This window comes from Symphalangus syndactylus, chromosome 20 (genome assembly GCF_028878055.3).
Source record: "Symphalangus syndactylus isolate Jambi chromosome 20, NHGRI_mSymSyn1-v2.1_pri, whole genome shotgun sequence".
Taxonomy (NCBI): Eukaryota; Metazoa; Chordata; class Mammalia; order Primates; family Hylobatidae; genus Symphalangus; species Symphalangus syndactylus.
Window position 1 is genome coordinate 66,810,408 of NC_072442.2, and position 26,512 is coordinate 66,836,919.

General features: G+C 53.5%; 1 protein-coding gene across 3 annotated transcripts; it reads right to left on the minus strand.

Annotated features, from left to right (window-relative positions):
- Nucleotides 1-80: 80 nt before the first annotated feature.
- On the minus strand, nucleotides 81-26,511 carry CCDC92B (coiled-coil domain containing 92B). 3 transcript variants are annotated; one of them, XR_010118324.1, is made up of 5 exons: nucleotides 26,234-26,511; nucleotides 13,512-13,664; nucleotides 9,487-9,534; nucleotides 1,940-4,259; nucleotides 81-1,497 (listed from the first exon to the last, which is right to left on the minus strand). XR_010118324.1 is itself a non-coding variant. In XM_055257988.2 (4 exons), exons 2-4 carry the CDS (start codon nucleotides 13,639-13,641, stop codon nucleotides 3,670-3,672), a joined length of 768 nt encoding a protein of 255 aa, XP_055113963.2. In that variant the 5' UTR covers nucleotides 13,642-13,664; nucleotides 26,234-26,511; the 3' UTR covers nucleotides 81-3,669. The 3 variants fall into 3 exon arrangements, 2 of the variants coding, with proteins under 2 accessions (XP_055113963.2, XP_063485834.1); XM_055257988.2 differs by having other exon boundaries at nucleotides 81-4,259; XM_063629764.1 differs by lacking the exons at nucleotides 81-1,497; nucleotides 1,940-4,259 and adding an exon at nucleotides 5,763-6,583.
- Between the last annotated feature and the right edge of the window lies 1 nt (nucleotide 26,512).

Consider the following 26,512-nt stretch of genomic DNA (forward strand, 5'->3'; position numbering starts at 1 on the left):
TCCTCCACATGCTCTTCCCACACCTGCAAGAACCGAGGTGCGGTGGGGCCGAGTGCCCGATGTAAGAGATTGGACTCACGTGTTTTTCAGAGATTTTATTAAGAATAAGGCATATGACAGTCACCCCTAAAGCACAGGGCTCTATTTCTGTGGGTGAGTGAATACACTCTGAAAAGCATTGGATACAAAAGCGCAGCCAACAGAGAATTTGGAGCAGGGTCCCTCTGCCCTGTCCTGTCCACAGGGCTCCTGCCAGGTGGGTTTGAAGCCCTGCACGTCCCCCATTCAAGGCTGGCATGTCCGGGAGAAGGTGCTTGGAGACCCCCGGCTCCCCGCACTGAGAAGCTGCCCCACACCCTCTAGGCCTCCTTCCGCTCTCCACCGGGGGGACGCCATCCTACTGCTTATATGGGGAAGGGTTATCCCATTTCGGCCCTGGACTAGTCCCCCAAGCTAGAGGGTGCTGTGGCTGGGCTGTGGGCACCAGGGGTACAGAGCCTCAAACCGCATTGCCCAGTGCTCCCTGGCTGATTTCCAGAGCCGGGGGGGGGGGGTCCCTACCTGCAGCTCTCTGTCCTGGAGCTGTCCACACTTAGGGTGTGGCAGGAGCTCCACCTAGGGACCCTGAGTGTCCTCTTCAACACTCTCTCTCTCCCAATGGGGATTCGTGCAGCAGAGGAGAGAGAAATACAATCCTTTCCCTTCTTAGTCACCAAGACATTCCAGGGGCCGGGAGCGCGTGGGGGTGGGAGGCTTCCCTTTGGCCAGGTGGGCTCTCAAGCCAGATCCAGGGAGGGTGGGGCCTCTGCAGGGCCCTGAGGCTGAGGAGTGTTGGGCCCCTGACTCCAGCTCCCAGTCTCATGCTGCTGCACAGAGGGTTCTGTGCAGGCGGGTGGAGGGAAGCCTCCATTACTTCCAGCAGGGCGAGGAGGGGAATTTCTGTGAAAACTGGAACCCTGTATCTGCCACAGGCGCTCCTCCAGTTTATGTCCCTTCCCAGGCACCTTCAGCACCTCAGCTGAGAGTCAGTGAGTCAGCTGCCCCAACACCCACAACCTTTCAGCTAGGGGATCTCCAAGCACCTCACAAACAATTGTCATTATCTGTGGTTGCTGGAAGAGGGATGGGAGTTGGGTGGCACTGATGGGGTCACTTCGGAGAGGCAGGCAGGCCACTGGAAGATCCCTGGGGCCAGAGTGCGGTGGGGGCCCCCAGCTGGACACCCTGGATGCCCAGGAGGGAAGGGGGAAGGGGGCTATTGCTATAGAGCTGGGGGAAGGCCAGGCGGACGGAGCTATGGCTTTTAGTGAGTGGGCAGATAAAGTACTTCACCATCTCTGCAGAAGAATCCACCTAACAAAGTCACCCTGTTCACCCCAAAAGTGTGGTCGTGGGAGATGAGGGTCTGTGCGGGCTCCTCTGGAAGGACACTTTGCCCTCCTTCCCACGGTCCTCTGGGCACCTCTGAGAGAGGAGTGAGGCCCTCACACACAGGTTCTGGAAGGGAGGGGGACAGAATAGGGGTGCAGTGAGTTATACACACTTGAGGGGGGACAGAGATGACACAGGCGCAACCACTAGTAGAGGGCAGAGGTGGGGGCAGGTGGAGCAAGGACCCCAGGCCAGCTTCTTGGCCCGTGTTAGACTGGAGAGCACTGTCCCAAGGGTGCCCCAACCTCAGCCATCTGAATCCAGGAGCTGGACACCCCAGACCAGGCGTGGTTATTGCTCAGTGGTCTGGGTAGTCCCGGGTGGGGTCAGCTGGGAGAGCCGCACACTGCTTGGCCCTGAGTGCGCCCACTCACTGGTCTCTACTTCTTGCCAATTTCCTGCTCCCTCTAACAAATGGAGAGAAAGGGGGTGTGATCTGGGACTCCCCCCTCTTCATAGGGCTGTGATGGGGAAAAGCTCGTCACCCCTAGAGCTTGACTCTGCTCACCTCCCAGACCCCTGTGTCACACAGAATGTGTGGCCTCAGCCAGGGTCAGGACCTGTCAGGAAAGGAGTGTCTGTGAGGGAGGTAAAGGCCTCTCCCCGCCCCACGTCCTCCCCTCGAAGTCCCTGGAAGACCTCACAGGCACTTAGGACTTGATGCAGGACCCACACAGGAGGGATGGCATGGGCTGGAGGGGTTTGTGTTTCCTTCTAGGCTGGGCTGGGGGTGGGGGCAATAAGCTGTGCTGAAACTGTCCTTCCTGCCTTTGGTGGTGGACAGGGAGCTTAGAAGGGGCGTTAGGAGGTGGGGCTTTCCCCTTTCCACGTCGGCATTCCCCAGGCTAGACAGCAGGGAACTGGGCAGCCCGCCACTGCCAGGTTCTGAGAGGTTTAGGGGCATCCATGGAGGGGACCAGGATGGGGACTAACCTGTGCTCCCACCATCCCCCCAGCAAACCCAAACCCAAACTCCTATCAGTAGCTGCCACTTCCAAGAAGCCAGGCCCTTCTTCTTTTTTTCGTTTTTGAGATGGAGTTTTGCTCTTGTTGCCCAGGGTGGAGTGCAGTGGCGCGATCTCAGCTCGCTGCAACCTCTGCCTCCCAGGTTCGAGCGATTCTCCTGCCTCAGCCTCCCGAGTAGCTGGGATTACAGGCGCGCACCACCACGCCCGGCTAATTTTTGTATTTTTTAGTAGAGACGGGGTTTCACCACGTTGGCCAGGCTGGTCTCGAACTCCTGACCTCAGGTGATCCGCCCACCTCGGCCTCCCAAAGTGCTGGGATTACAGGCGTGAGCCACCGCGCCCAGCCAAGGCCCTCTTCTTGTCTCTGGGTGCAGCCAGATGATTAGGAAGCCTAGCAAAATTAGCACCAATAAACAGGACGAGGAAAACGCCTGGGGCTGCCTCCTGAGGGGGAGGACAGCTCCTGCCTACCAGAAGCCTGGCCGGCAGCAGGCCTGTCACCTCCCTTCGCCAGCACAGCTCCCAGTCCCTGCGTACCCAGGGGGGTGGCGACTCAGGAAGAGCTGAGCTGGAGACGGCTCTAGACCAAGTCCGGCCACCCAGGCGGTTCTGTAATCCTCTCCCAGGGCCCATGGATGCTACCTTCCAGAAGTTACGCTTCCATCAGGCGCACTTTTCCCACCAGGGGCTCTGGGAGGACGTGTCTTCTAAAGTGTTCCGTGCTCACCTGCAAGGACCTATCGGCAAGGTCGGGGTGGGGGTAGAAGGACCAACCCCTAGCCTGGGCCTCTCCTGGGGAAGAAGGCTTGGCGGGAAGGGCGTGGGCGCGGGGGTGGGGGAGGCAGGGGGAGCTAGAGGGCCTGGGGCGCCAGTGCCACTCTGCGTACCTTTCCGTAGGCCAGCCCAGCCCTCCCCTCCCCACCAAGGATTGTCGGCTTTCCCGGGACAGGGCGTGGCCCCCGCCCCTCCTGTCTCACTGGCAGGTGGGACCAGGCCAGGATCGGGACGGCGAGTCCTCTCGGTAGAGAAGGTGCCCCCGCTCGGCCCCGCGGAGGAACTCTCGCGCGAGGAGAGGGCTCGAAGCTTTGGAAACGTCGGGAAGTACAAAAGGCTGGCGGTTCGGGGGGTTTGCGGGGAGCCGGGGCCGCCTCGCCCCGCTTCCTGGAGGAGGGGCGGCTGCCCTCCGACCCGGGACCTGTCTGCGGGGCCCGAGCTGCGTCCCTGGCCGGCCCTCCCCGTCCGTCCCGCGTCACGCCGGCCAGCCCGGCGCCTACTCCGGGTCCCCGGGCGCGCTGGGCTGGCTGGGCGCGGGCTGCGGGCCGGCTCGGTCCGGGGGCTCCTGGGGAGGCGGCTGGCGCGGGCTGCGGGCGCTGGGCCGCAGCGGCCTCCGTGCATAGAGGAAGAGCGCGGGGTCGGGCATGGGGTCGGCGTCGTCGAGGGCGCCGGCCCCGCGGTCCCAGGCGGCCCAGTCCCGGCCAGGGCCCTTGGTGGCGGCCTCGTGGGCAGCAGGCGGGCGGCGGGCTCGCGGTGCGCGGCGGCGTGGCCGGGGCTCGGCGGTGGCGCCGGGGCCCGGGCGCGGGGCCTGCAGTCTCTGGCGCGCCGCGTGCAGCTGGCAGGAGAGGTAGGCGGCCGCCTCGGTGTGCTTCTGCAGCTCGGTGCCCAGCACGGTGGCGCGGTGGCTGCGGCGGCGCAGCTCCTCCAGGAAGCGGCGCTCCTCGGTGCGCAGGCTGCAGCGCAGCGCGGACACCAGCGCCTCCCGCTGCGCCACCTCCCGCCGCAGCTCCGCGTTGGCCGCGGCCCGCGCCTCCAGCTGCGACTCCAGCGCGCGGCACTTGCTCTCCAGCTCCCGGGACGCCGCCTCTGGAACGGGGCAGAGGCCAGAGGTGACAGTCTCCCCCTGGGTTGGAACAGAACCTGCACGGCTCAGAGCTCCGTGTAACAAAACCCCCAGGCCGGGCGCGGGGACTCACTTCTGCAATCCCAGCACTTTGGGAGGCCGAGATGGGCGGATGACTTGAGGTCAGGAGTTCGAGACCAGCCTGGCCAACATGGTGAAACCCAGTCTCTACTAAAAATACAAAAATTAGCCGGGCGTGGTGGTGGTGGGCGCCTGTAATCCCAGCTACTCGGGAGGCTGAGACAGGAGACTCGCTTGAACTGGGGAGGCGGAGGTTGCAGTGAGCCGAGATCACGCCACTGCACTCCAGCCTGGGTGACAAAGCGAGATTCCGTCTCAAAAAGCAAAACCAAAAAACCAAAACAAAGCCCCACTCCTCCCCACGTCCCCATCTGCACGTCCTACGGCGCTCCCCCTCCTTCCCCACGCGGCGGTTCAGTGGCCTTCCTTGTTCCGCCCTCGTACCTATTCTACCCTCTGCTTGGCCTGGTCTTTAATTCTTCAGGTTTCAGCTTAAGTGGAAACCCCTTCCTGGCCCTTTATTCATTCCACAGATAATTTGTGGAGCCCTGACTTTGTGCATTGTGTTAGGTATCGGAGATAGGGCGCATAATAAAACGGTCTCCGTGAAGCTTATCGCATAGTGGGAGAGACATAGTAAATAATCACAAATACGTGTGAGATTGCAAATGTGACATGTGGAAAGTCAGTGCTGTGACTGTAACTGGAGAATGTGACCTAATCAGGGAAGTCTTCCCAGCAGAAGAGACTTGAGCTAAGATCTGAAAGATAAACAGGAGTTAAGTAGTGAAGTCAGGAGAGAAGGATGCTGCAGACGGAGGGAACAGCTTGTGTAAAAGTCCAGAGAGCAAGGGACTAAAAGAGCTGCGAGTGTGCACAGGAAGGGAGTCTTGTTTCCTCCACAGGGCATGTATCACATGGCTTCTTTTTTTTTTTTTTTTTTTTGAGATAGAGTCTTGCTCTGTCGCCAGGCTGGAGTGCAGTGGTGCAATCTCGGCTCACTGCAACCTCAGCCTTACGGGTTCAAGCAGTTCTCGTGCCTCAGCCTCCCAAGTAGCTGGGATTACAGGTGCACGCCACCACACACAGCTAATTTTTATTTTTTTTATTTTTTGAGATGGAGTCTTGCTCTGTTGCCCAGGCTGGAGTGCAGTGGCGCAATCTTGGCTCACTGCAAGCCCCACCTCCTGGGTTCAAGCCATTCTCCTGCCTCAGCCTCCCGAGTAGCTGGGACTACAGGGGACCGCCACCATGCCTGGCTTATTTTTTTTGTATTTTTAGTAGAGACAGGGTTTCACCGTGTTAGCCAGGATGGTCTCAATCTCCTGACCTCGTGATCTGCCTGCCTCAGCCTCCCAAAGTGCTAGGATTACAGGCGTGAGCCACCGCGCCCGGCTAATTTTTGTATTTTTAGTAGAGACGGGGTTTCACCATGTTGGCCAGAATGGTCTTGAACTCCTGACCTCAGGTCATCCTCCCGCCTCGGCCTCCCAAAGTGCTGGGATTACAGGCGTGAGCGACTGCACACCACCACACGTGGCTAATTTATTTTTGTATTTTTAGAGACAAGGTTTCACCATATTGGTCTGGCTGGTCTCGAACTCCTGACCTTGTGATCTGCCCACCTCAGCCTCCCAAAGTGCTGGGATTACAGGTGTGAGCCACCACGCCCAGCCTTTTTTTTTTTTTTTTTTTGAGACAAAGTCTCCCTCTTGCCAGGCTGGAGTGCAGTGGCATAGCTCACTGCAGCCTCTATCACCTGGGCTCAAGTAATTCTCCCACTTCAGCCTTCCCAGGAGCTGGGACCACAGGCATGCACATTTTTTGTAGAGATGAGGTTTTGCCATGTTGCCTGGGCTGGTCTCGAACTCCTGGGTTCAGGCAATCCTCTTCCCTCAGCCTCACAAAGTGTTGGGATTATAGGTGGGAGTCGCCGTGCCTGGCCACATGTTTGTCATTTTTTGTTTACTTGTTTATTGTTGGCCTTTGCCACTGCAGCAGGTTTCTACCCTGGATAGACATTGGATCCACCCAGAGAGCTTTAAAAAATGCTGTTTCCTGGGCCCTACGAAAGACCAATTGGACCAGCATCCCTGGAGCTGGACCTGGGAACTGGTGTTGCTTAAATCTTCCCCGGTGGTTCTCATGTGCAGCGTGAGTGGAGGACCCCTGCCTCGTGGAAGCTCCATCTCGGCAGGACCATATCCTAGGACTTGGCTCAGGTGAGTGTAGGGACGTAGGCAGCTGAAAGTGGCAAAAAGTGACCCTGGAAGGATGAAAATCACCAAGTGATAAGAGAACAAAGAGGGCTGGGTGCAATGGCTCATGCCTGTAATCCCAGCATTTTGGGAGGCCAAGGTGGGCGGATCATGAGGTCAGGAGTTCGAGACCAGCCTGGCCAGCATGGCGAAACCCCATCTCTACTAAAAACACAAAAATTAGCTGGGTATGGTGGTGCACACCTGTAATCCCAGCTACTTGGGAGGCTGAAGTAGGAGAATTGCTTGACCCTGGGAGGCGGAGGTTGCAGTGAGCTGAGATCGCGCCACTGCACTCCAGCCTGAGTGACAGAGCGAGACTCCATCTTAAAAAAAAGGACAAAGAAAGTTCTTAAGCCCAGTGGGTTGACACACTCATCCCAGTGACTCAGGGGAGGGCTGAGGCGGGAGGATCTCTTGAGCCCAGGAGTACAAAGCTGCAGTGAGCTATGATTGTGCTACTGCACACTACAGCCTGGACAACAGAGCAAGACCCTGTCTCTAAAAAAAGAAAGAGTTCTCAAAGCCCACTGAAAGAGAAGACAGGCCAGACACAGTGGCTCATGCCTGTCATCCCAGCACTTTGGGAGGCTGAGGGGGGCAAATTGCTTAAGCTCAGGAGTTCAAAACCAGCCTGGGTGACATGACAAAACCACATCTCTACAAAAAAGCTGCGCGTGGTGGCACGTGTCTGTGGTACCAGCTAATCTCAAGGTTGAGGTGGAAGGAGCTCTTGAGCCCACCTAGGAGGCAGAGGTTGCAGTGAGCAGAGATGGCACCATGGCACGCCAGCCTGGGTGACAGAGTATGTCTCAAAAAAAAGGCCGGGCGTGGTGGCTCATGCCTATAATCCCAGCACTTTGGGAGGCCGAGGTGGGTGGATCATGAGATCAGGAGATCTAGACCATCCTGGCTAACACGGTGAAACCCCGTCTCTACTAGAAATACAAAAAATTAGCCGGGCGTGGTGGTGGGCACCTGTAGTCCCAGCTACTCGGGAGGCTGAGGCAGGAGAATGGCGTGAACCTGGGAGGCAGAGCTTGCAGTGGGCCGAGACCGTGCCACTGCACTCCAGCCTGGGCAACAGAGTGAGACTCCGTCTCAAAAAAAAAAAAAAGAGAAGATAAAAACGAAGACATTGGATTGGGGCAGTGGCTTGGGCCCAGGTCATCTCAAAAGCCTTTTCAGACAAAGGACAGTAAGTGGGGTGAAAGTGGCTTTGTCACAGAACTGTCCTAATCTAGTGTCTGGGGCATGTGCTGCCTTCCTCCAGCCACCTAGGCACCAAGAGGTTGCCCGTGGTTGTCCTCTAAAGAGGGCAGAATTAGTCCAAGTTCGTAAGTGTTTAGATGATCCCTAGCTGATCTTCATGCATGAATACACAAAGCAGTTTCTAGGGTTCCTAACATCATAGCTTAAACTTCCAGCCTGTAGCATTTGATCTATAAGCAACACATCAGTTTGGAAGAGACTCTGTTCTTAAGAACTCTTCTGGCCAAGAAAGACTGTTTTTATGATTCCTTTTAACATTTTTTTAATATTTAAAAACAATGGTAGAGACAGACTCTTACTATTTTGTCCAGGCTGGTCTTGAACTCCTGAGCTCAAGTGATTCTCCTACCTTGGTTTCCTAAAGTCTTGGGATTACAGGCGTGAGCTACCACACCTGGCCTTGTGATTCATTTTTAATTAAATAGTTACCGTGTCCTGGCCAGGCTCGGTGGCTCACGCCTGTAATTCCAGCACTTTGCAAGGCTGAGGCGGGTGGATCACCTGAGGTCAGGAGTTTGAGACCAGCCTGGCCAACATGGTGAAACTCCATCTCTACTAAGAAATACAAAAAATTAGCCGGTGGATGGTGGTGTGCGCCTGTAGTCTCAGCTACTTGGGAGGCTGCGGCAGGAGAATCACTTGAACACGGGAGGTGGAGGTTGCAGTGAGCCGAGATTGTGCCACTGCACTCCAGCCTGGGCAACACAGCGAGACTCTGTCTCAAAAAAAAAAAAAAAATTACTGTGTCCCTCCAAGTCAGATAATGAGCCTTGCACTTCAGAGACAATGGGTAACACTCAGTCCTAGATCTGAGATCTTATAATCTGATGATAAAGATCTCAACAATGCAATTAAAAAAATTAATTGTGGGGGAAAAACGACAAAATTTAGCATTGAACCATCTGTAGGAGTATCATTCAGTACCATTAAGTATATTCATGTTGGTGTGCAACGGATCTTTAGAACTTTTTAATCTTGCAAAACTAAACGTCTACACCCATTGAACTCCCCCAGCCCCCCCCATTTTATGGGTGAAGTAATACTCTGTAAACAAATATTTTAGAGGAATTTCTACAACAGCAAGAAGTCATGCTTTTGTAAAATGCAGGATTTACTAATGTGTGTGTGTTTCTTTTGTCGTATAGACCAAGTTCCTTGAAGTCAAGGAGCCCATCTTGACATGCATCTTGACACTTGGCCTGTGATCACTCAGTTCAGTGAATCTTGACACTGACCATGTGATCACTTGTGCCAGGATGGGAAAGACTGGGAAGGTGGGTCAGAGCAAGGAATTAAGCAGGCTAAGGGGAAGTAAAGCCACATTACCATCTCCTTCCTTCTTTCCTTTCCTCACTTTGGACAGAGACATGGATACAGGGTAGTATGTGTGGTGGTGCAGGTTGTTCACTGCACAAGGTCATCCAACTGAGGTGGTGGAGGTTGTTCACTGCACAAGGCATTTCACAATGTCATCCACTGGGCAAGTGTGGCTGACATCCTGCACTCTGCTCACCAGCCAAGGAGTGATTGTCCCCAAGTCTAGGCTGGGGACAGAGAAGGCTTGGGTCCTACTAAGGGCTGGGAAAAACTCCAGCTGTTGGGCCCTGTGACACTTCCCCACCAGTGGTCCTTCTCTTACCTTGCTGGTGAGATTGGGCCTCTCTCATTTCCAGGTCATGGGTCAGTTCTGGGGGGAAAGAAAAGAAAAGGCAGTTTGTGTGTGTGTGTGTGTGTGTGTATGTGAGAAAGAGAGATCATGGAATCACAGCTCAGTAAAAGTGGCAATAAGGATCTTTAGAAGCCACCCCCATACTATTTTACTGCAACCTTGCAATGGGAAGAGATGAAGAGACGTGTCCAGGGCACAGCCTGAACCTGGCCAGCTTGACTCCAAGCTCAGGAATCTTCCCAGCTCAAGCTTTGAGCCTGGGTTTGGAGTTTAGTTCACCCCTCGTGGGACTGAGGAGCCTGGCTTGTTTTGGGGCTGGGGGACTATCTGCCTTTCCTGGGGTGATATGCCAGCCAATCAAAGCAGTTCTGGAGGACCCTTGCTGTGCAGGGCTTTGACCCTTTCCTGTTTAGCTGATGGCCGCTGGAGTGTCCAGAACTGCTTGGCGGCACTGGAGGAAGGCTCGGCAGTGGCTACTGACCAGTCTGGACACTTGCTTTTCACTATTTTGACAGTCAATACCGTTGGGCCTGTGTTATTATCTGAACATCAGCCCTGCCCCTTCCCAAGCCCCAGTTCCGCCATATTCCCCACAGCAGGGAGAGGGGCTTTGAGCAGGACAGTGCCATCTAGTGATGGCCTGGCTTGGCATTGAGGGGGCGGAGCGGGCAGCCCAGGAGCCACTCAAGGGCACTGGTGCAGGAGCAGTTTCCTCCTGGGTGCTGCAGCCCAGCCGCCACCCCTCTGCCTGCCTGTCCCCCCAGTCTCCATTCCTTAGTGCCCCCAAGCCCCATTTCTCAGCTCGGGTGAGTTTGATAATTTTTCCAGCCCCACTCCCACTCCCCCAACTCCACCAGGGCTCAAGAACTGGTACAAGGGCAGAAGGAAGCCAGAAGCCACAGCTGCCTGTGATGCAGACCGACTCGGGGGCACCTGCGTACGCCTGCAGGGACACAGTCTGGTGCCCACGGGGAGGAGGTGTGAACCAGGGATCGGGGGAGGAAGGCGGCGCATCTCTGGGACCACCACCCAGCAGCACCTTCAGGGGCCTTGTGACCCCTCTGCCCCTCCTCCTCACTGCCCTCACCGGCTCTTCCAGAGACCCAGGGCTTTGCCAGAGGTGCCTTTTCTGGGGAGGCTGGTTGTTGCTAGGAGGCAGGCAGCTCGGGGTGCCTGAGCCTTCTGCTGTGACCAGAGTCTGACCCTGTTCCCTGTGAGGACTCTCATGCTTCTACCTCCAGGGCTTCCTGGGACCAACTTGGCTCCTCCTCCAAGGCCTTGTGATGTGGCCCAGGGACCTTGGCCTAGGTTCAGGGATTTGGGAGCAGGGACACCTTGGCTCTGCCATTAACTCCCTGTGGGTGGTTTCTCTTCAGCCTTTAAACACAGGACTTGGGGGTAGGGAGATAAAAATCTCAGCTGGGCTGTAGATGAGCACGCTGTGAGGTTAGATATGCTGTGTGACCTTGGGCCAGTAACGGCACTTCTCTGAGCCTCAGTTTTCTCATCTGGAAAATGGGGGCACAATAGCACCTCTCCAAGGGGCTGTCGCTAGGATTAAATGAGAAAAACAGCGGGCGTGGCCCAGGGCTGAGTTGGTGCTGAACGCGTGTGAGTAGTTCTTGTCATCAGTCAGGCTGCTTCGCCACCCCAGAATGCACCCACCTCTCAAGCCCTTCATTCTGAGTCCTCATCCATCCTCAGCCAGCTCCCTGGGCAGTCTATCCCTTCGGCTCCTACACCAGCCTCTCCCCTCAACCAACCCCCTCCCAGCTCTGGGTCCCTCTCTAATCTCCTTCCCCTTATCTTCTCCCTTCTCATCACCTCCTCCTTGGGGGAAAGGCCTTGTTCAGTCATTTCAGCCCCAAGAGTGGCTGCTCTAGCCTAGCCCAGTTATTTTCATCTTAATAACCTAGAGGTGGCGGGGTGTGGTAGCTCATGCCTGTAATCCCAGCACTTTGGGAGGCCAACGTGGGCAGATCATCTGAGGTCAGGAGTTCGAGACCAGCCAGGCTGGCCAACATGGTGAAACCCCATCTCTACTAAAAATACAAAAATTAGCCAGGCATGGTGGTGGGCATCTGTAATCCCAGCTACTTGGGAGGCTGAGGCAGGAGAATCGCTTGAACCCAGGAGGCAGAGGTTTCAGTGAGCTGAGATTGTGCCGCTGTACTCTAGCCAGGGCAACAGAGCAAGACTCTGTCTTAAAAATTAAAAAAAAGGCCCAGCGCGGTGGCTCATGCCTGTAATCCCAGCACTTTGGGAGGCCGAGGCGGGCGGATCACGAGGTCAGGGGATCGAGACCATCCTGGATAACACAGTGAAACCCCGTCTCTACTAAAAATACAAAAAAAATTAGCCGGGTGTGGTGGCAGGCGCCTGTAGTCCCAGCTACTCGGGAGGCTGAGGCAGGAGAATGGCGTGAACCTGGGAGGCGGAGCTTGCAGTGAGCCGAGATCACGCCACTGCACTCCAGCCTGGGCGACAGAGCGAGACTCCGTCTCAAAAAAAAAAAAAAAGAAAAATAAATAAATAAATAAATAAATAAAAAACTAGTAAAAAAAATACCCAAGAGGTTTCAGGCCCATACCCATCTGAGAAGGGTGGCGTGGATGAGGGCGCTCTGTTCCTGCCTGCTCCACATTTTGGGATCTGGCCTGTGTCCTCAAAGGAGCGACCACAAGTTCTCAGAATTAGGGCAAAACAGAAAGAAATGACAGGAGCTGCTATGGTGTCTTAGGGTTTCCTCTTCTCTCTTTTTTTTTTTTTGAGACGGAGTTTCACTCTTGTTGCCCAGGCTGGAGTGCAGTGGCATGATCTCGGCTCACCGCAACCTCCGCCTCCCAGGTTCAAGCGATTCTCCTGTCTCAGCCTCCTGAGTAGCTGGGATTACAGGCATGTGCCATCACGCCGGGCTAATTTTTGTATTTTTAGTAGAGACAGGGTTTCGCCATGTTGGCCAGGCTGGTCTCAAACTCCTGACCTCAGGTGATCCACCCACCTCGGCCTCCCAAAGTGCCGGGATTACAGGTGTGAGCCACCAAGCCTGGCCTCCAGCTGGATTTCTTATCTGTCTCCTTTAAGTGCTGCTTTATCCATCAACTAGAACCTTCCATGAGCTTTTGGCTTCCCAGCTTCCGGCCTTTGCCGTGCTGTCTCCTTCATCTGGAATGCTGTCTTCACTCCCCTTTCCCCTGTGATATCTCGGCATGTCCACATGTTAGGCAGTCTCCAGGGAGTTGAAGCACCCCTCCTCTGGGGAGCCTTGGATGCTGGGCCTCCTCCTTCAGCACCTGCTCCTCAAGCTGGACATGCTCCTGCTTGATTTCTGCTCTTAGTATCACCAGTTGGCTGTGTGTCTCCCCAGCTAGACCGAGGGCTGGGAGTTGCTTGGTGAACAGTGACTCGGAAAGGATGGGAACCTCTGGGATTTGGATCCTAGGAGTCCTCCACTCCCTAACCAGAGCGCCTTTTTTTTTTTTTTTTTTTTTCATATGGAGTCTCTGTAGCCCAGGCTGGAGTGCAATGGTGTGATCTCGGCTCACTGCAACCTCCGCCTCCTGGGTTCAAGCGATTCCTCTGCCTCAGCCTCCCGAGTAGCTGGAACTACAAGCGCCCGCCACCATAACCAGCTAATTTTTTGTATTTTAGTAGAGACGGGGTTTCACCATGTTGTCCAGGATGGTCTTGATCTCCTGACCTCGTGATCCACCCGCCTCGGCCTCCCAAAGTGCTGGGATTACAGGTGTGAGCCACCGCGCCCGGCCCTAACCAGAGCTCTTTGCTATGAAACTTTCAGATGTTTCTAGAACTTTCCCAACTTCTCTGTCCATCTTACCTCCCCAAGTCCCAGTTTCCTTATTCAGAAAAAGAGGCAGCGGAATTGGTGCAGTGTGAGGCTCACAGGGGCTCTTGGTGGGTACAACCCAGAGACAGTGGTTGTGATGATGACAGCGACCCCTCCCCACCCATCCAGCCACCTCTCCTGGCCTCACCTGAGCAGCGTTTCTGCAGCCTCAGGATCTCCAGGTGTAGGTCTCGCAGCAGGGCCATCTGCTCCTTTTTCAGGAAGCTGATGTGGCGTTGCACGCTCTGGATCTGATGCTCCAGGGACACGGTATCCATGGCAACCCAGGCCTGGGCCCTACCTAGGGAGGACGACAAGGTGAACCTACCTCTTCCGAGCCCATCTGCGCTGCCCCACCCTCAGCTCTTGCACCGTCTCCTCCGCTCTGGCTCATGTTGCCACCAGGAAGATGATTCTGCCACTGCTGTCACCTCCCCACTATTCCCTCATTCAGACTTCATGAAGAAGCAGGGGAGTTGGCAGGAAACCATCATTACTCCCATTTAACAGATGGAGAACCAGAGGCCCAGACGGCAATGGCTTCCTTCTCCTGCTCCCATGTAACTTTTTTTTTGTTTGTTTGCGATGGAGTCTTGCTCTGTCGCACAGGCTGGAGTGTAGTGGCAAAATCTTGGCTCACTGCAACCCCCACCTCCCGGGTTCAAGAAATTCTCCTTCCTCAGCCTCCCGAGTAGCTGGGATTACAGGCACCTGCCACCATGCCCGGCTAATTTGTGTATTTTTAGTAGAGACGGGGTTTCACCATGTTGGCCAGGTAGGTCTTCAACTCCTAACCTCAGGAGATCCATCCGCCTTGGCCTCCCAAAGTGCTGAGATGACAGGTGTGAGCCACTGCGCCCAGGCCCATATAACTTTAGCCTCTTCTACTTCTCAAACAGGAAAACAAATGGAGTGGCAAAGTCAACAGAGAGACAGAGAACCTGGGTTCTAGCCTGCTCTTCCCACCCTACCAGTGTGACCTGGGTGAACCCTTTCCCTCTGTGGGCTCTCAATTTTCTCAGGGGGAAAATGAGGGAGATGTGGAGTGAGTGAGCCCTAGAGTCTCTTCCAGTTCTGATAACCCACAAGTATCTCAGCCCAAGGGCTACATGGCTGTTCTGAATATTATTCTCCGTTAGTTCAACTCCACTTCAACTTAACCACAGTCCAGGGCTTCGGGCTCCTCCAAGTGGCAGTGGAGGAAGATCTGGTGAATGTTTCACTAACACTGACTCGGCTGAAGGCAGGTGGTGGAGTCCCTTTGTAAAAGAGAAAGGCGGGCCAGGTGCAGTAATCCCAGGACTTTGGGAGCCCAAGGCAGGCGGATCACAAGGTCAGGAGTTCAACACCAGCCTTTCTAACATGGTGAAACCCTGTCTCTACTCAAAATACAAAAATTAGCCGGGCTTGGTGGCACGTGCTTGTAATCCCAGCTACTCGGGGGGCTGAGGCAGGAGAATGGCTTGAACCCGGGAGGCGGAGGTTGCAGTGAGCTGAGACCGTGCCACTGCACTCCAGCCTGGGCGACAGGGTGAGACTCTCTCTGTAAATAAATAAATAAATTAATTAATTAGTTAATTAAATTAAAGAGAAATAGGCCAGCCGTGGTGGCTCACTCATGTAATCCCATCACTTTGAGAGGCCGATGTGGGAAGACTGCTTGAGTCCAGGAGTTTGAGATCAGCCTGGGTAACAAACTGAGAGAGATCTCGTCTCTAAAAATATATATAAATAGGCCGGACTGGGTGGTTCACACCTATAATCCCAGCACTTTTGGAGGCCAACGTCGGCGGATCACTTGAGGTCAGGAGTTCGAGACCAGCCTGGCCGACATGGTGAAACCCCGTCTCTACTAAAAATACAAAAAATTAGCTGGGCGTGGTGGGGCAGGTGCCTGTAATCTCAGCTACTTGGGAGGGTGAGGCACAAGGATTACTTGAACCCGGGAGGTGGAGGCTGCAGTGAGCCAACATTGCACCACTGTACTGCAGCCTGGGCAACAGAGTGAGACTCTGTCTCAAAAATAAATAAATAAATTAAATACATACATACATATAAATAAATACAATAAAAAAGAGAAATAGGAGAGAGGGAAAAGAGACCCATGCAGTGACTCCCATGGTGGAAGCTGGAGTTGCAGTGATGGATGAGAGGCACGCATCCCTGAATCCTAAGGATGGCTTGGCTTTCCAGCTCTGCTGCTTCTGGCTCCGCCCCCTTCCCGATGAATCTGTTCTGTGATCATCAGCATCTTGGACAAGCAGAGGCAGACAGCACACACTGGAGCCCAGGACTTAGAGCTCCTGCTTTCTCAGCCAAGGACTCCCTGAGCTTTTGAGGAAACTGCCTTCACCTGCCCCTGGAATGTCCTGGGCAGTGGGAGAGACAGGCCAGTAAGAGGAGTAATTCTGTTCACCAAACGGTCCCTTCCAGACTAGTTTCCATGTAAGACTCAGAAAAATCCAGATTTTCATTTGTGGGGTCACATCGAGCAGGTCCCCCCTGAGAACTCCCATCCTCAGGGCACTCCTCTCTCTGGGCCCCTTTCTCTGGTACTCCCCTGACCCCCCTAATCCAACCAAATAGGCCTTTCTTTTTTTTTTTTTTTGAGACGGAGTCTCGCTCTGTCACCCAGGCTGGGGTGCAGTGGGGCGATCTCAGCTCACTGCAAGCTCCGCCTCCTGGGTTCATGCCATTCTCCTGCCTCAGCCTCCCGAGTAGCTGGGACTACAGGCGCCCGCCACCACGCCTGGCAATTTTTTTTTTTTTTTGTATTTTTAGTACAGACGGGGTTTCACCATGTTAGCCAGGATGGTCTCGATCTCCTGACCTCGTGATCCGCCCACCTTGGGCTCCCAGAGTATTGGGATTACAGGCGTGAGCCACCACGCCCGGCCATCCAAATAGGCCTTTCATTTCAGCAAGGGGTGGCCCTTTGGCCTGTGGGGATCGCTGGCTACATGTGCTGACCATCTGCTATGTTCAGGGAACATTATACACATGATCTTACTTCTGCCAACCACACTTCAGCGGGTATTACCACCCCACTTCACAAAAAAAAGGCTCTTGTGCCACTTCACATGCTCAGTAAGTGGCAGCAGAGCCAATTCTCCAACCAAGTCTTTCGAATCCAGAGAAGGTTCCCAATATTTACACGAATATTTACACTGGGAACAGTCCTAGGTTTGAATCTGTCACCCAGGCTGGAGTGCAGTGGGGTGATAATAGCTCACTGCAACCTCAAACTCCTGGGCTCAAGCAATCCTTCCACCTCAGCCTCCCAAGTAGCTAAGGTCTACAAGTGACCGCCACCATGCCTGGCTAATTTTTTAAATTTTTTGTAGAGACAGGGTTCTCTACACCCAGGCTGGTGTCCACCTCCTGGCCTCAAGCAATCCTCCCACCTTGGTCTCCCAAAGTGCTGGGATTACAGGCATGAGCCGCTGGACCCAGCTGATTTATGGCTCTTTCAATTACCTGCTGTGAGACTTCTGGCAAGAAAATTAACCTCTCTGAGCCATTTTCCTTCCCCCTGTAAGATGGGGCTGCAAATCCTACCGTCCTAGGATAGCTGTAAGGATTAAATGAGATAAGAAATGTAAGGCCTGGCGCAGTGGCTCACGCCTGTAATCCCAGCACTTTGGGAGGCTGAGGCAGGTGGATCACCTGAGGTCAGGAGTTTGAGACCAGGCTGACCAATATGGTGAAACCCTGTCTCTACTAAAAATACAAAAATCAGCCGGGCATGGTGGCATGCACCTGAAGTCCCAGCTACTCGGGAGGATGACACAGGAGAATCGCTTGAACCCAGGGGGCAGAGGTTACAGTGAGCTGAGATCGAGCCACTGCACTCCAGCCTGGGCAACAGAGTGAGACTCTGTCTCAAAAATAAATAAATAGACTGGGAGCAGTGACGCACACATGTAATCCCAGCATTTTGGGAGGCCAAGGTGGGCGGATCACGAGGTCAGGAGATCGAGACCATCCTGGCTAACACAGTGAAACCCCGTCTCTACTAAAAATACAAAAAATTAGCCGGGCGAGACGGCGGGCGCCTGTAGTCCCAGCTACTCAGGAGGCTGAGGCAGGAGAATGGCGTGAACCCCGGGGGGCGGAGCCTGCAGTGAGCCGAGATCACGCCACTGCCCTCCAGCCTGGGCGACAGAGCAAGACTCCATCTCAAAAAAAAAAAAAAAAAAAAAAGAGAACATTTAATATTAAGTAAATTTGGAAGTTCTTAAAGGATTTTAAGCAGTGGAAGAACATGATATGATTTACATTTTTTTTTTTTTTTGAGACAGGGTCTTGCTCTGTCACCCAGGCTGGAGTGCAGTGGTGCAGTGATGGCTCATTGCAGCCTCAAACTCCAGGTTCAGGCTGAGACTCTACCTCAGCCTCCCAAGGAGCTGGGACCACAGGCTCGTGCCCCCATGCCCGGCTAATTTTTCACTTTTGTAGAGATGGGGTCTCACTATGTTGCCCAGGCTATCCTTTGCATTTTTAAAATATCACTCTGGCGGCTGTGGGGAGAGCAGTCTAGAGCCAACAGAGTGGATGCGAGGAGGTCAGCTGGGAGAACAGAGCAGTGGTCAAGGTGCCAGGTGATGGTGGCCTGGATGAGATGATGGAGGTGAAGGCGGAGAGCGGTCCCCGCTGTATTTTAGTGGTGGGACTGGCAGGACTTGGAGATGGATTGGATTAATTAATGATGATAGGGAGGGGGATGGCTAAGATATCTCCAGTTTTCCAGCTTAAGCAACTCAAGAATGAAGGCATATTTGCTAGATCTTTCCCCATTTCCTCCTCTTTCACCATGAATCTCTTCTTTATCTATAATCACTCCCTGGGTGTTCTTGTCCCATCCCATGGCTGTAAATACTATTTATATGCTATTGACCCCCAAAATAACTCTTCCCTGGCTGCTAGACTGATGACCTAACACCTCCATTTGGATATCCAGTAAGGATATCCCTCAAACTTTCTTTTTTTTTTTTTTTTTTGAGACGGAGTCTCGCTCTGTCACCCAGGCTGGAGTGCGGTGGTGCGAACTCAGCTCACTGCAAGCTCCGCCTCCTGGGTTCACGCCATTCTCCTGCCTCAGCCTCCCGAGTAGCTGGGACTACAGGCGCCCGCCACCACGTCCGGCTAATTTTTTGTGTTTTTAGTAGAGACGGGGTTTCACCATGGTCTCGATATCCTGACCTCGTGATCCGCCCGCCTCGGCCTCCCAAAGTGCTGGGATTACAAGCGTGGGTCACCGCGCCCGGCCTTGATATCCCTCAAACTTTCAAGTCCCAATACTGAACTTGCATTCCCTCCTGCAAACCAGCTCTTGACCACGGTTCGCCATCTTGATAAACCACATTGCTATCTGCCCACTCATTCTGTTGCTCAGGCCAAAAACTTGGGAGTCATCTTTGATTCCTCTCTCTTTATATTCCATAGTCAATCCATCTGCGAATCCTGTTTGCTCTACCTTCAAAAAAACATATCCCAAAGCCAGTCACTTCTCATTATCTCCATCACCATCACCCAAGTCCAAGGCAGCAGCATCCTGGTGTACCATTGCAGTAGGTTTCTGACTGTCATCTCACTTCCATTCTTGCCCCGTGTTTTCCATGCAGGAGCCAGAATTCCTTTAACAAATATAAGTCGGGTCGGGCATGGTGGCTCACGCCTGTCATCCCAGCACTTTGGGAGGCTGAGGCGGGAGGATCACCCAAGGTCAGGAGTTCGAGACCAACCTGGCCAACATGGTGAAACCTTGTCTCTAAGAAAAATACAAAAAATTAGCCGGGCATAGTGGCGCATGCCTGTAGTCTCAGCTACTTGGGAGGCTGAGGCAGGAGAATCTCTTGAACCCAGGAGGCAGAGGTTGCAGTGAGCCGAGATCTCACTGCTGCACTCCAGCCTGGGCAACAGAGCGAGACTCTGCCTCAAAACAAAAACAAAAACAAATATGAGTCTGATCATGTCTCCCCAAACCCCACTCAGAACCCTCCGTGTGGCTTTCCATCACATTTAAAACAAACCCAAAGTTCTTAGGAGCCCTTGCACAGTCTGCCCTGGCTCCCTCCGTCCTCATCCTGCTGGTTCCACTCCAGCCACTCCGACCTTGCTGCTTCCTGAATGTGCCCAGCACACTCTTGCTTCTGGGACTTTGTACATGCTGTCCCCTCTGCCAGGAATGCCCTTCACCAAGATCTCCTCAAGGCCTATTCCCCTCCTTCATTCAGGACTCTCCAAATGTCAGCTCCTCAGGGACTTGCTCTCATCACCCAATTTAAAATAGAAGCTTTTGTTACTCTCCATTCCCTTAATCTGCATTGTTTTTTCTTCCATGAATGTATTACCACATGAATATATTAAATTTTTATTTTTATTTATTTTTTATTTTTTAATTTTTTTGAGATGGAGTCTGGCTCTGTTGCCCAGGCTGGAGTGCAATGGTGCAATCTCAGCTCACTGCAACCTCCGCCTCCCAGGTTCAAGCGAATCTCCCTGAGTAGTTGGGATTGCAGGCACATACCACCATGCCCAGCTAATTTTTGTATTTTTAGCAGAGACGGGGTTTCACCATGTTGGCCAGACTGGTCTCAAACTCCCGACCTCGTGATCCAACCACCTCAGCCTCCCAAAGTGCTGGGATTACAGGCGTGAGCCACTGCGCTGCACCCGGCCTAAATTTCTTTTTTTAATTTTTGTTTTTGTAGAGACAAGAGTCTCACTATGTTGCCCAGGCTGACCTCGAACTCCTGGTCTCAAGCAATCCTCTAGCTTCTTTGGCATCTCAAAAGTGCTGGGATTATAGGCGTGAGCCACTGTGCTGCACCTGGCCTAAGTTTTTTTTTTAATTTTCGTTTTTGTAGAGACAAGAGTCTCACTATGTTGCCCAGGCTGACCTCGAACTCCTAGTCTCAAGCAATCTTCCGGCTTTGGCATCTCAAAAGTGCTGGGATTACAGGCGTGAGCTCCTGCTCCCAGCCCCCAGTTTTTGTTTATTGTCTGTTTCCACTGCCAGACTGTTAGCAACTGAGATGAAGGACATTGCTTTGGTTCCTCCTGTTCTTTAGTACCTAGCAAAGTATGTGGCAAACAGGAAGTACTCAGTATATGTCTTTAGAGTGAGTGAATTTGTGGGGATGGGGTAGACTGATGGAGAAGCAGATTGACACAAGGTAAGATCAAGAGGGCATGTGTTAGGGGTGATATGCCCAAAACACCTCGAACAAGGAGAAATAGATGTCAAGTAGGCAGGTCAATATACTGGTGCAGCCAGGCTCAGTGGCTCATGCCTATAATCCCAGAACTTTGGGAGGCAGAGGTGGGCAGATCGGTTGTGCCCAGGAGTTTGAGACCAGCCTGGAAAACACGGTGAAACCCCATCTCTAGTAAAGACACAAAAATTAGCTGGGCATGGTGGCGTGTGCCTGTGGTCCCAGCTACTCGGGAGGCTGAGGTGGGAGGATTGCTTGAGTCTGGGAGTTTGAGGTTTCAGTAAGCCACGATTGCACCACTGCATTCCAGCTTGGGTGACAGAGTGAGACCCTGTCTCAAAAAAAAAAAAAAAAGATAAAATAAAAACATAATAATACACTGATGGCCGGGCGCGGTGGCTCACGCTTGTAATCCCAGCACTTTGGGAGGCCGAGGCGGGTGGATCAAGAGGTCAGGAGATCGAGACCACAGTGAAACCCCGTCTCTACTAAAAATACAAAAAAAAAAAAAATTAGCCGGGCGTGGTGGCGGGCGCCTGTAGTCCCAGCTACTCGGAGAGGCTGAGGCAGGAGAATGGCGGGAACCCGGGAGGCGGAGCTTGCAGTGAGCAGAGACTGTGCCACTGCACTCCAGCCTGGGCGACAGAGTGAGACTCCGTCTCAAAAAAAAAAAAAAAAAAAAAAAAATAATAATAATAATAATACACTGGTGCATAACTCAGGAGAAACAGGTGAGCTGCGTGTCTGTGCGACTGTGAGTCTGTGTCAGGGTTTGTGTGCTTGCGTATCTGTATGTGTGCCTGAGCCTGTGTGTGTGCCTCAAGGAGTATATGTGTGTGTTTCTCGGGTCTCTCGCTGCTGTGTGTCTGCTGTGCGCACACCTGGAGGACGGTGTGTGGGCCTGTGCTTAGGATAAAGAGAGAAAACGTCTGTTCTCAGCCACTGAAATGCAAATGTTTCTGAAGAGTAAAAACCCTTCCCACACAGCTCTGGAGACTGGACCCTGGCCACCGTGAGAGGCGGAGCCAACCAGCTGTTTCTGTGCTTTCCCAGAACGACTTGAGTATTTGCTTCCAACTAGGCAGGCTGCTTTTCTCAGGGCGGAAATTTGGGTCACAAACGATCTTGGCAAATATTCTTTCTTAGACATTACTGTTTAGTTTGTTTGGGGGAGGGTGGGAGATAGAGTGGGGAAGGGAACTAGAGACAACAGAAATCTCTCTGTCTGGGTGGGCAGTCGCAGGCACTACTTCAGAAGGCCCAAGCCAGGAAAACATCTGATTTTCCCATCAGAAATGCAGTCCTGGAACATCTGGGCTTCAGAAGCTCATGCCCGAGGACTCGGCCCAGGCTAGTAACAGTAGCTGAAGGGCTGGAGTTATCAGCTCCATCTTTCCCCCCGACACAGCACTAGATGCCCAGCCTCCTGAGTTAACATGCTCGGGGAAGAGGGTCTCACTCCTCTGTCCCCTGTCCTGAGCACCTCAGAGCCTGCATTGTTTCTGCTTCCCTCCTTCTTCTGGTTGTCCGAGTTCTTTTTCCTTTAAATTTTCTCTTCCCCTTGTCCTTCTCCTTCTCCTTCTTTCCCCCCCCCCCCCCCGAGATGGAGTTTTGCACTTGTTGCCCAGGCTGGAGTGCAATGGCACAATCTCAGCTCACTGCAACCTCCGCCTCCCCGATTCAAGCAATTCTCCTGTCTCAGCCTCCCAAGTAGCTGGGATTACAGGTGCCCACCACCACGCCTGGCTAATTTTTGTATTTTTAGTAGAGACGGGGTTTTGCCATGTTGACCAGGCTGGTCTCGAACTCCTGACCTCAAGTGATCCATTTGCCTCAGACTCCCCAAGTGCTGGGATTACAGGTGTGAGCCACCGTGCCTGGCCTTTCCTGTTAATTTTCTAGCTTGATGAAAAAATATTCATTTAAAAAAATTGTTACCAAAAATATTAAAAAGACCCTAACACGAGGTTCACAATTTATAGGATTAATTCCAAGTATTTTTAACATGTCTCTGATGTGTCTGAAAGTTACAAATACTTTTCCCTTTGGGGAAGCTGGTGGAGAAGGCTTCTGTGCTCAGGTCCCCAAACACAGGTAAAGTGTCAGGCTCAGGAACCTTCTGACCCTGGCACAGTTTGGACTCTGAGGTCTGGGCTCCTGATCCCTGAAAATGACCTCTCTTCCTGCTTGTCTCTTTGGAGCTTCTGGGTACCCACTTCCCTACCCAGTTACAACTGACTTGGCAAGTGGGAAACTGCAGTTCTCTCCCCGCTTCAGCTGTTTTTTGTTTGTTTGTTTTTGTTTGTTTGTTTGAGACGGAGTCTCTGTCACCCAGGCTGGAATGCAGTGGCTCGATCTTGGCTCACTGCAACCTCCACCTCCCAGGTTCAAGCAATTCTCCTGCCTCAGCCTCCCGAGTAGCTGGAATTACAGGCACCCACCCAACACACCCAGCTATTTTTTGTATTTTTAGTAAAGACAGGGTTTCGCCATGTTGGACAGGCTGGTCTTGAACTCCTGACCCCAGGTGATCCACCCGCCTTAGCTTCCCAAAGTGCTGGGACTACAGATGTGGGCCACAGCGCCTGGCCTGCTAACCAGAAGTTTGAAAACCTCTTTTACAGTCCAGTATTTCCTTGGGTATCTAAATCTCATCTTCCCCACACCCTTTTCGTCTGCTCAAGGTCCCCTGGCCTCTGCCACCTCTTTCCTTCCCTCAAGCAGAGGAGGTCGCTGGGAGAGGAACCAGACCCCACACTTCTTGTGACCTGCTTGCCTGGGGTTTGCATTGTCTGCCACCCCTCACTCACTGGCGGATTATCTTGTCCCAGTTTCAGCTTTTCCTAGTGTTTCTTTTCTGTTTGGGACTGAAAATATTTATTAAGTCAACAAATATCTTTGTGCTGTTCTTAACAGTCAACAGCCACGTTTTGTTAATGTTCTTTAAGTATGGTTTTTTTTTCTTTTTTTGAGACAGAGTCTTGCTCTGTTGTCCAGGCTGGAGTGCAGTGGCGTGATCTCAGCTCACTGCAAGCTCCGCCTCCCGGGTTCACGCCATTCTCCTGCCTCAGCCTCTCGGAGTAGCTGGGACTACAGGCGCCCGCCACCACGCCCGGCTAATTTTTTGTATTTTTAGTAGAGAGGGGGTTTCACCATGTTAGCCAGGATGGTCTTGATCTCCTGACCTTGTGATCCACCCGACTCGGCCTCCCAAAGTGCTGGGATTACAGGTGTGAGCCACCGCGCCCGGCCTAAGTATGTATGTTTTCTTGTTTTAAGGAGAATGTTACACTTATTTTTATTATTCTTTTTTTTTTTTTTTTTTTTTTTTTTTTTGAGACAGAGTCTTGCTCTGTCGCCCAGGCTGGAGTGCAGTGGCGCAATCTCGGCTCACTGCAAGCTCCGCCTCCCGGGTTCACGCCATTCTCCTGCCTCAGCCTCTCCGAGTAGCTGGGACTACAGGCGCCCGCCACCACGCCCGGCTAATTTTTTGTATTTTTTTAGTGGAGACGGGGTTTCACTGTGGTCTCGATCTCCTGACCTCGTGATCCGCCCGCCTCGGCCTCCCAAAGTGCTGGGATTACAAGCGTGAGCCACCGCGCCCGGCCTTTTATTATTCTTATAGTCAGGGCAGGTATATTAGATAGGACAGGCATGGCAATAAGTGAACAAATAAATGAATCAGGTCAGGTGCGATGGTTCACGCCTGTTATCCCAGCACTTTGGGAGGCCGACCGGGGCGGATCACCCGAGGTCAGGAGTTTGAGACCAGCCTGGCCAACATGGCAAAAGCTCGTCTCTACTAAAAATACAAAAATTAGCAGGCATGATGGTACACACCTGTAGTACCAGCTACTCGGGAGGCTGAGCCAGGAGAGTCGTTTGAACCTGGGAGGCGGAGGTTGCAGTGAGTTGAGATCGCACCACTGCACTCCAGCCTGGGCAATAAGAGCAAAACTCTGTCTCAAAAGAAATAATCAATATGAGCTTTGTTTCTTAGTCATTGTTCCTGTTCATGGCCTGACTCAAGAGGCCTGGGGCAGTAGAAGAGCAGGAAGTCAAGAAGCCTTTCTTGGACATGGCATCAGTGCATAAGTAATAATACTTATAAAAATAAGTAATTGGTACTGTTCTTAGCATTTTACATATATTAACTCATTTACCTTGGCAACAACCCCACGCTGAAGATTCTATTAATGTATCCACTTTATCGATGAGGAGACAGGCTTAGAAAGGTAAAGCAGTTTGCTCAGTATATGCAACTACAGTGCCTGGCAACTAGAAGCACCCCACTGGGTGCTCGTCCTGGCGTTTATGGCCTCTCATAAGAGAATCCCAAAAGGGAGAAGATCAGCCTGCATTTAGCAATCCACATCTGCAGGCTGATCTTCTCCTCTTTTGGATTCTACCTCTTGCTGCTCTGATGACAAACTGTTCCAGTAGCCCAGTAGCCAGGCCATCCCCTCACTTACTATATCAACCCTATCTCTGCCTCTCGAAGCCTGACCCATCCTTCAGGGCCTTGCTCTGATGTGACTTTTACCATGAAGCCATCCCTGATCCCCCACCAAGATGGAACGACTCTCTTCCGCCTCTCTGTTCCCCAGGCAATTTGTTGAAATCTGGGTGGCAGCTAGCACCACAGTCTGCCATATTATCACTCTTTGTTCTGTGTGTGTGTGTGTGTGTGTGTGTGCACGCATGCCTGCATGCACCTGGCTTCTGTGCTAAGCCATAAGTCTTCATCGTGTGTGTGTGTGTGTGTGTGTGTGTGCGCGCGCGCACGTGCCTGAATGCACCTGGGTTCTGTGCTAAGCCATACGCTTCCTGAGGGCAAGGCTTTGTCTCTGGGAATCTCTTGCAAGGAACAGGCCCACAATGAATATTGCTGAAACAGGGAGAACGGATTGAGTCTTACTGGGAATCACCAGGGCAAGTAAATACACATATTAAAAAATAAGTATGCTGGTCCCCCAACCCCAAAACCTTGGCTTTCCTGGGGACTGGAGTTTGGAACAAGGATTCAGCCTTTGACAAATGTCTAGGACTCTGTCTGCAAGGTGGGGCCGCTTGGCCATTGGTGGAGCCACATTCCCCAGGGGCCTTGTGGTGGTCCTCTCCACTCCGGAGCCCCTCCCCCCCGAACCCCCAACTCTGGCTGCCCCCTGCACTGAAGCGGTCAGGACCCCTCACCTCAGCAAAGCTGAGGATCCAGTCACACGGAAATGGGGTGTACGGGGAAACTGGAGCCCCCCACCCCCTTCAGGCTTCAGGTTCTGCCCTGATTATGCCTCCAATATGACTCCCAGGGAAGGCAGGGGTTGGGGGGGGATGTGGAGACTAAGGAGGACGGGGAAGCGAGGTAGCAGAGAGGAGGGCAAAGGCAGCAGAAAGAAAGGTGTGTGTGGTGGCAGGTGGCGGGGCTCGACCTCGGGCCGCTCTGGACGCCCGGCAGCGCCAGGCAGGGCCCGGGTCTGGGCGGTGGAGGACAACTTCTGCCAGCAGCCCGCCGCGAGTCCTGCCCGCCTCCCGCGCGCTGCGGTGCCCAGCCCCGCGCCAGCCCTCCCAGGGGAGCTGCAGCTTGGCCGCGCTGCTCCCCCCTGGGGCCGCTCCGGCGCCCACACCCCCCACGCCCACCGACCGGCCTCCTCACCTTCGGGACCTGAGAGTCACCGGCCGGCGGGGCCCTGGGTCCAGGCCGGGCTGGGTGGGGGCGGCGCTCTTCCCCCCACGCTAGCTGCGCCCGGGGATCTGCAGCGCCCGCCCCGGCTGCGGCGCCATCAGCTGCTGGGAGGCTGCGGGGCAGTCGGGCCGGGGTTCCGGGGGGCTCGGGGGCGCCGAAGGGGGGTATGGGGCGGGCTCGAGGCGTAAACACCCAGCAACGTGACCGGAACTGGCGAACGAGCCGGAGGGGTGCGGGGGGCGGGAGAGA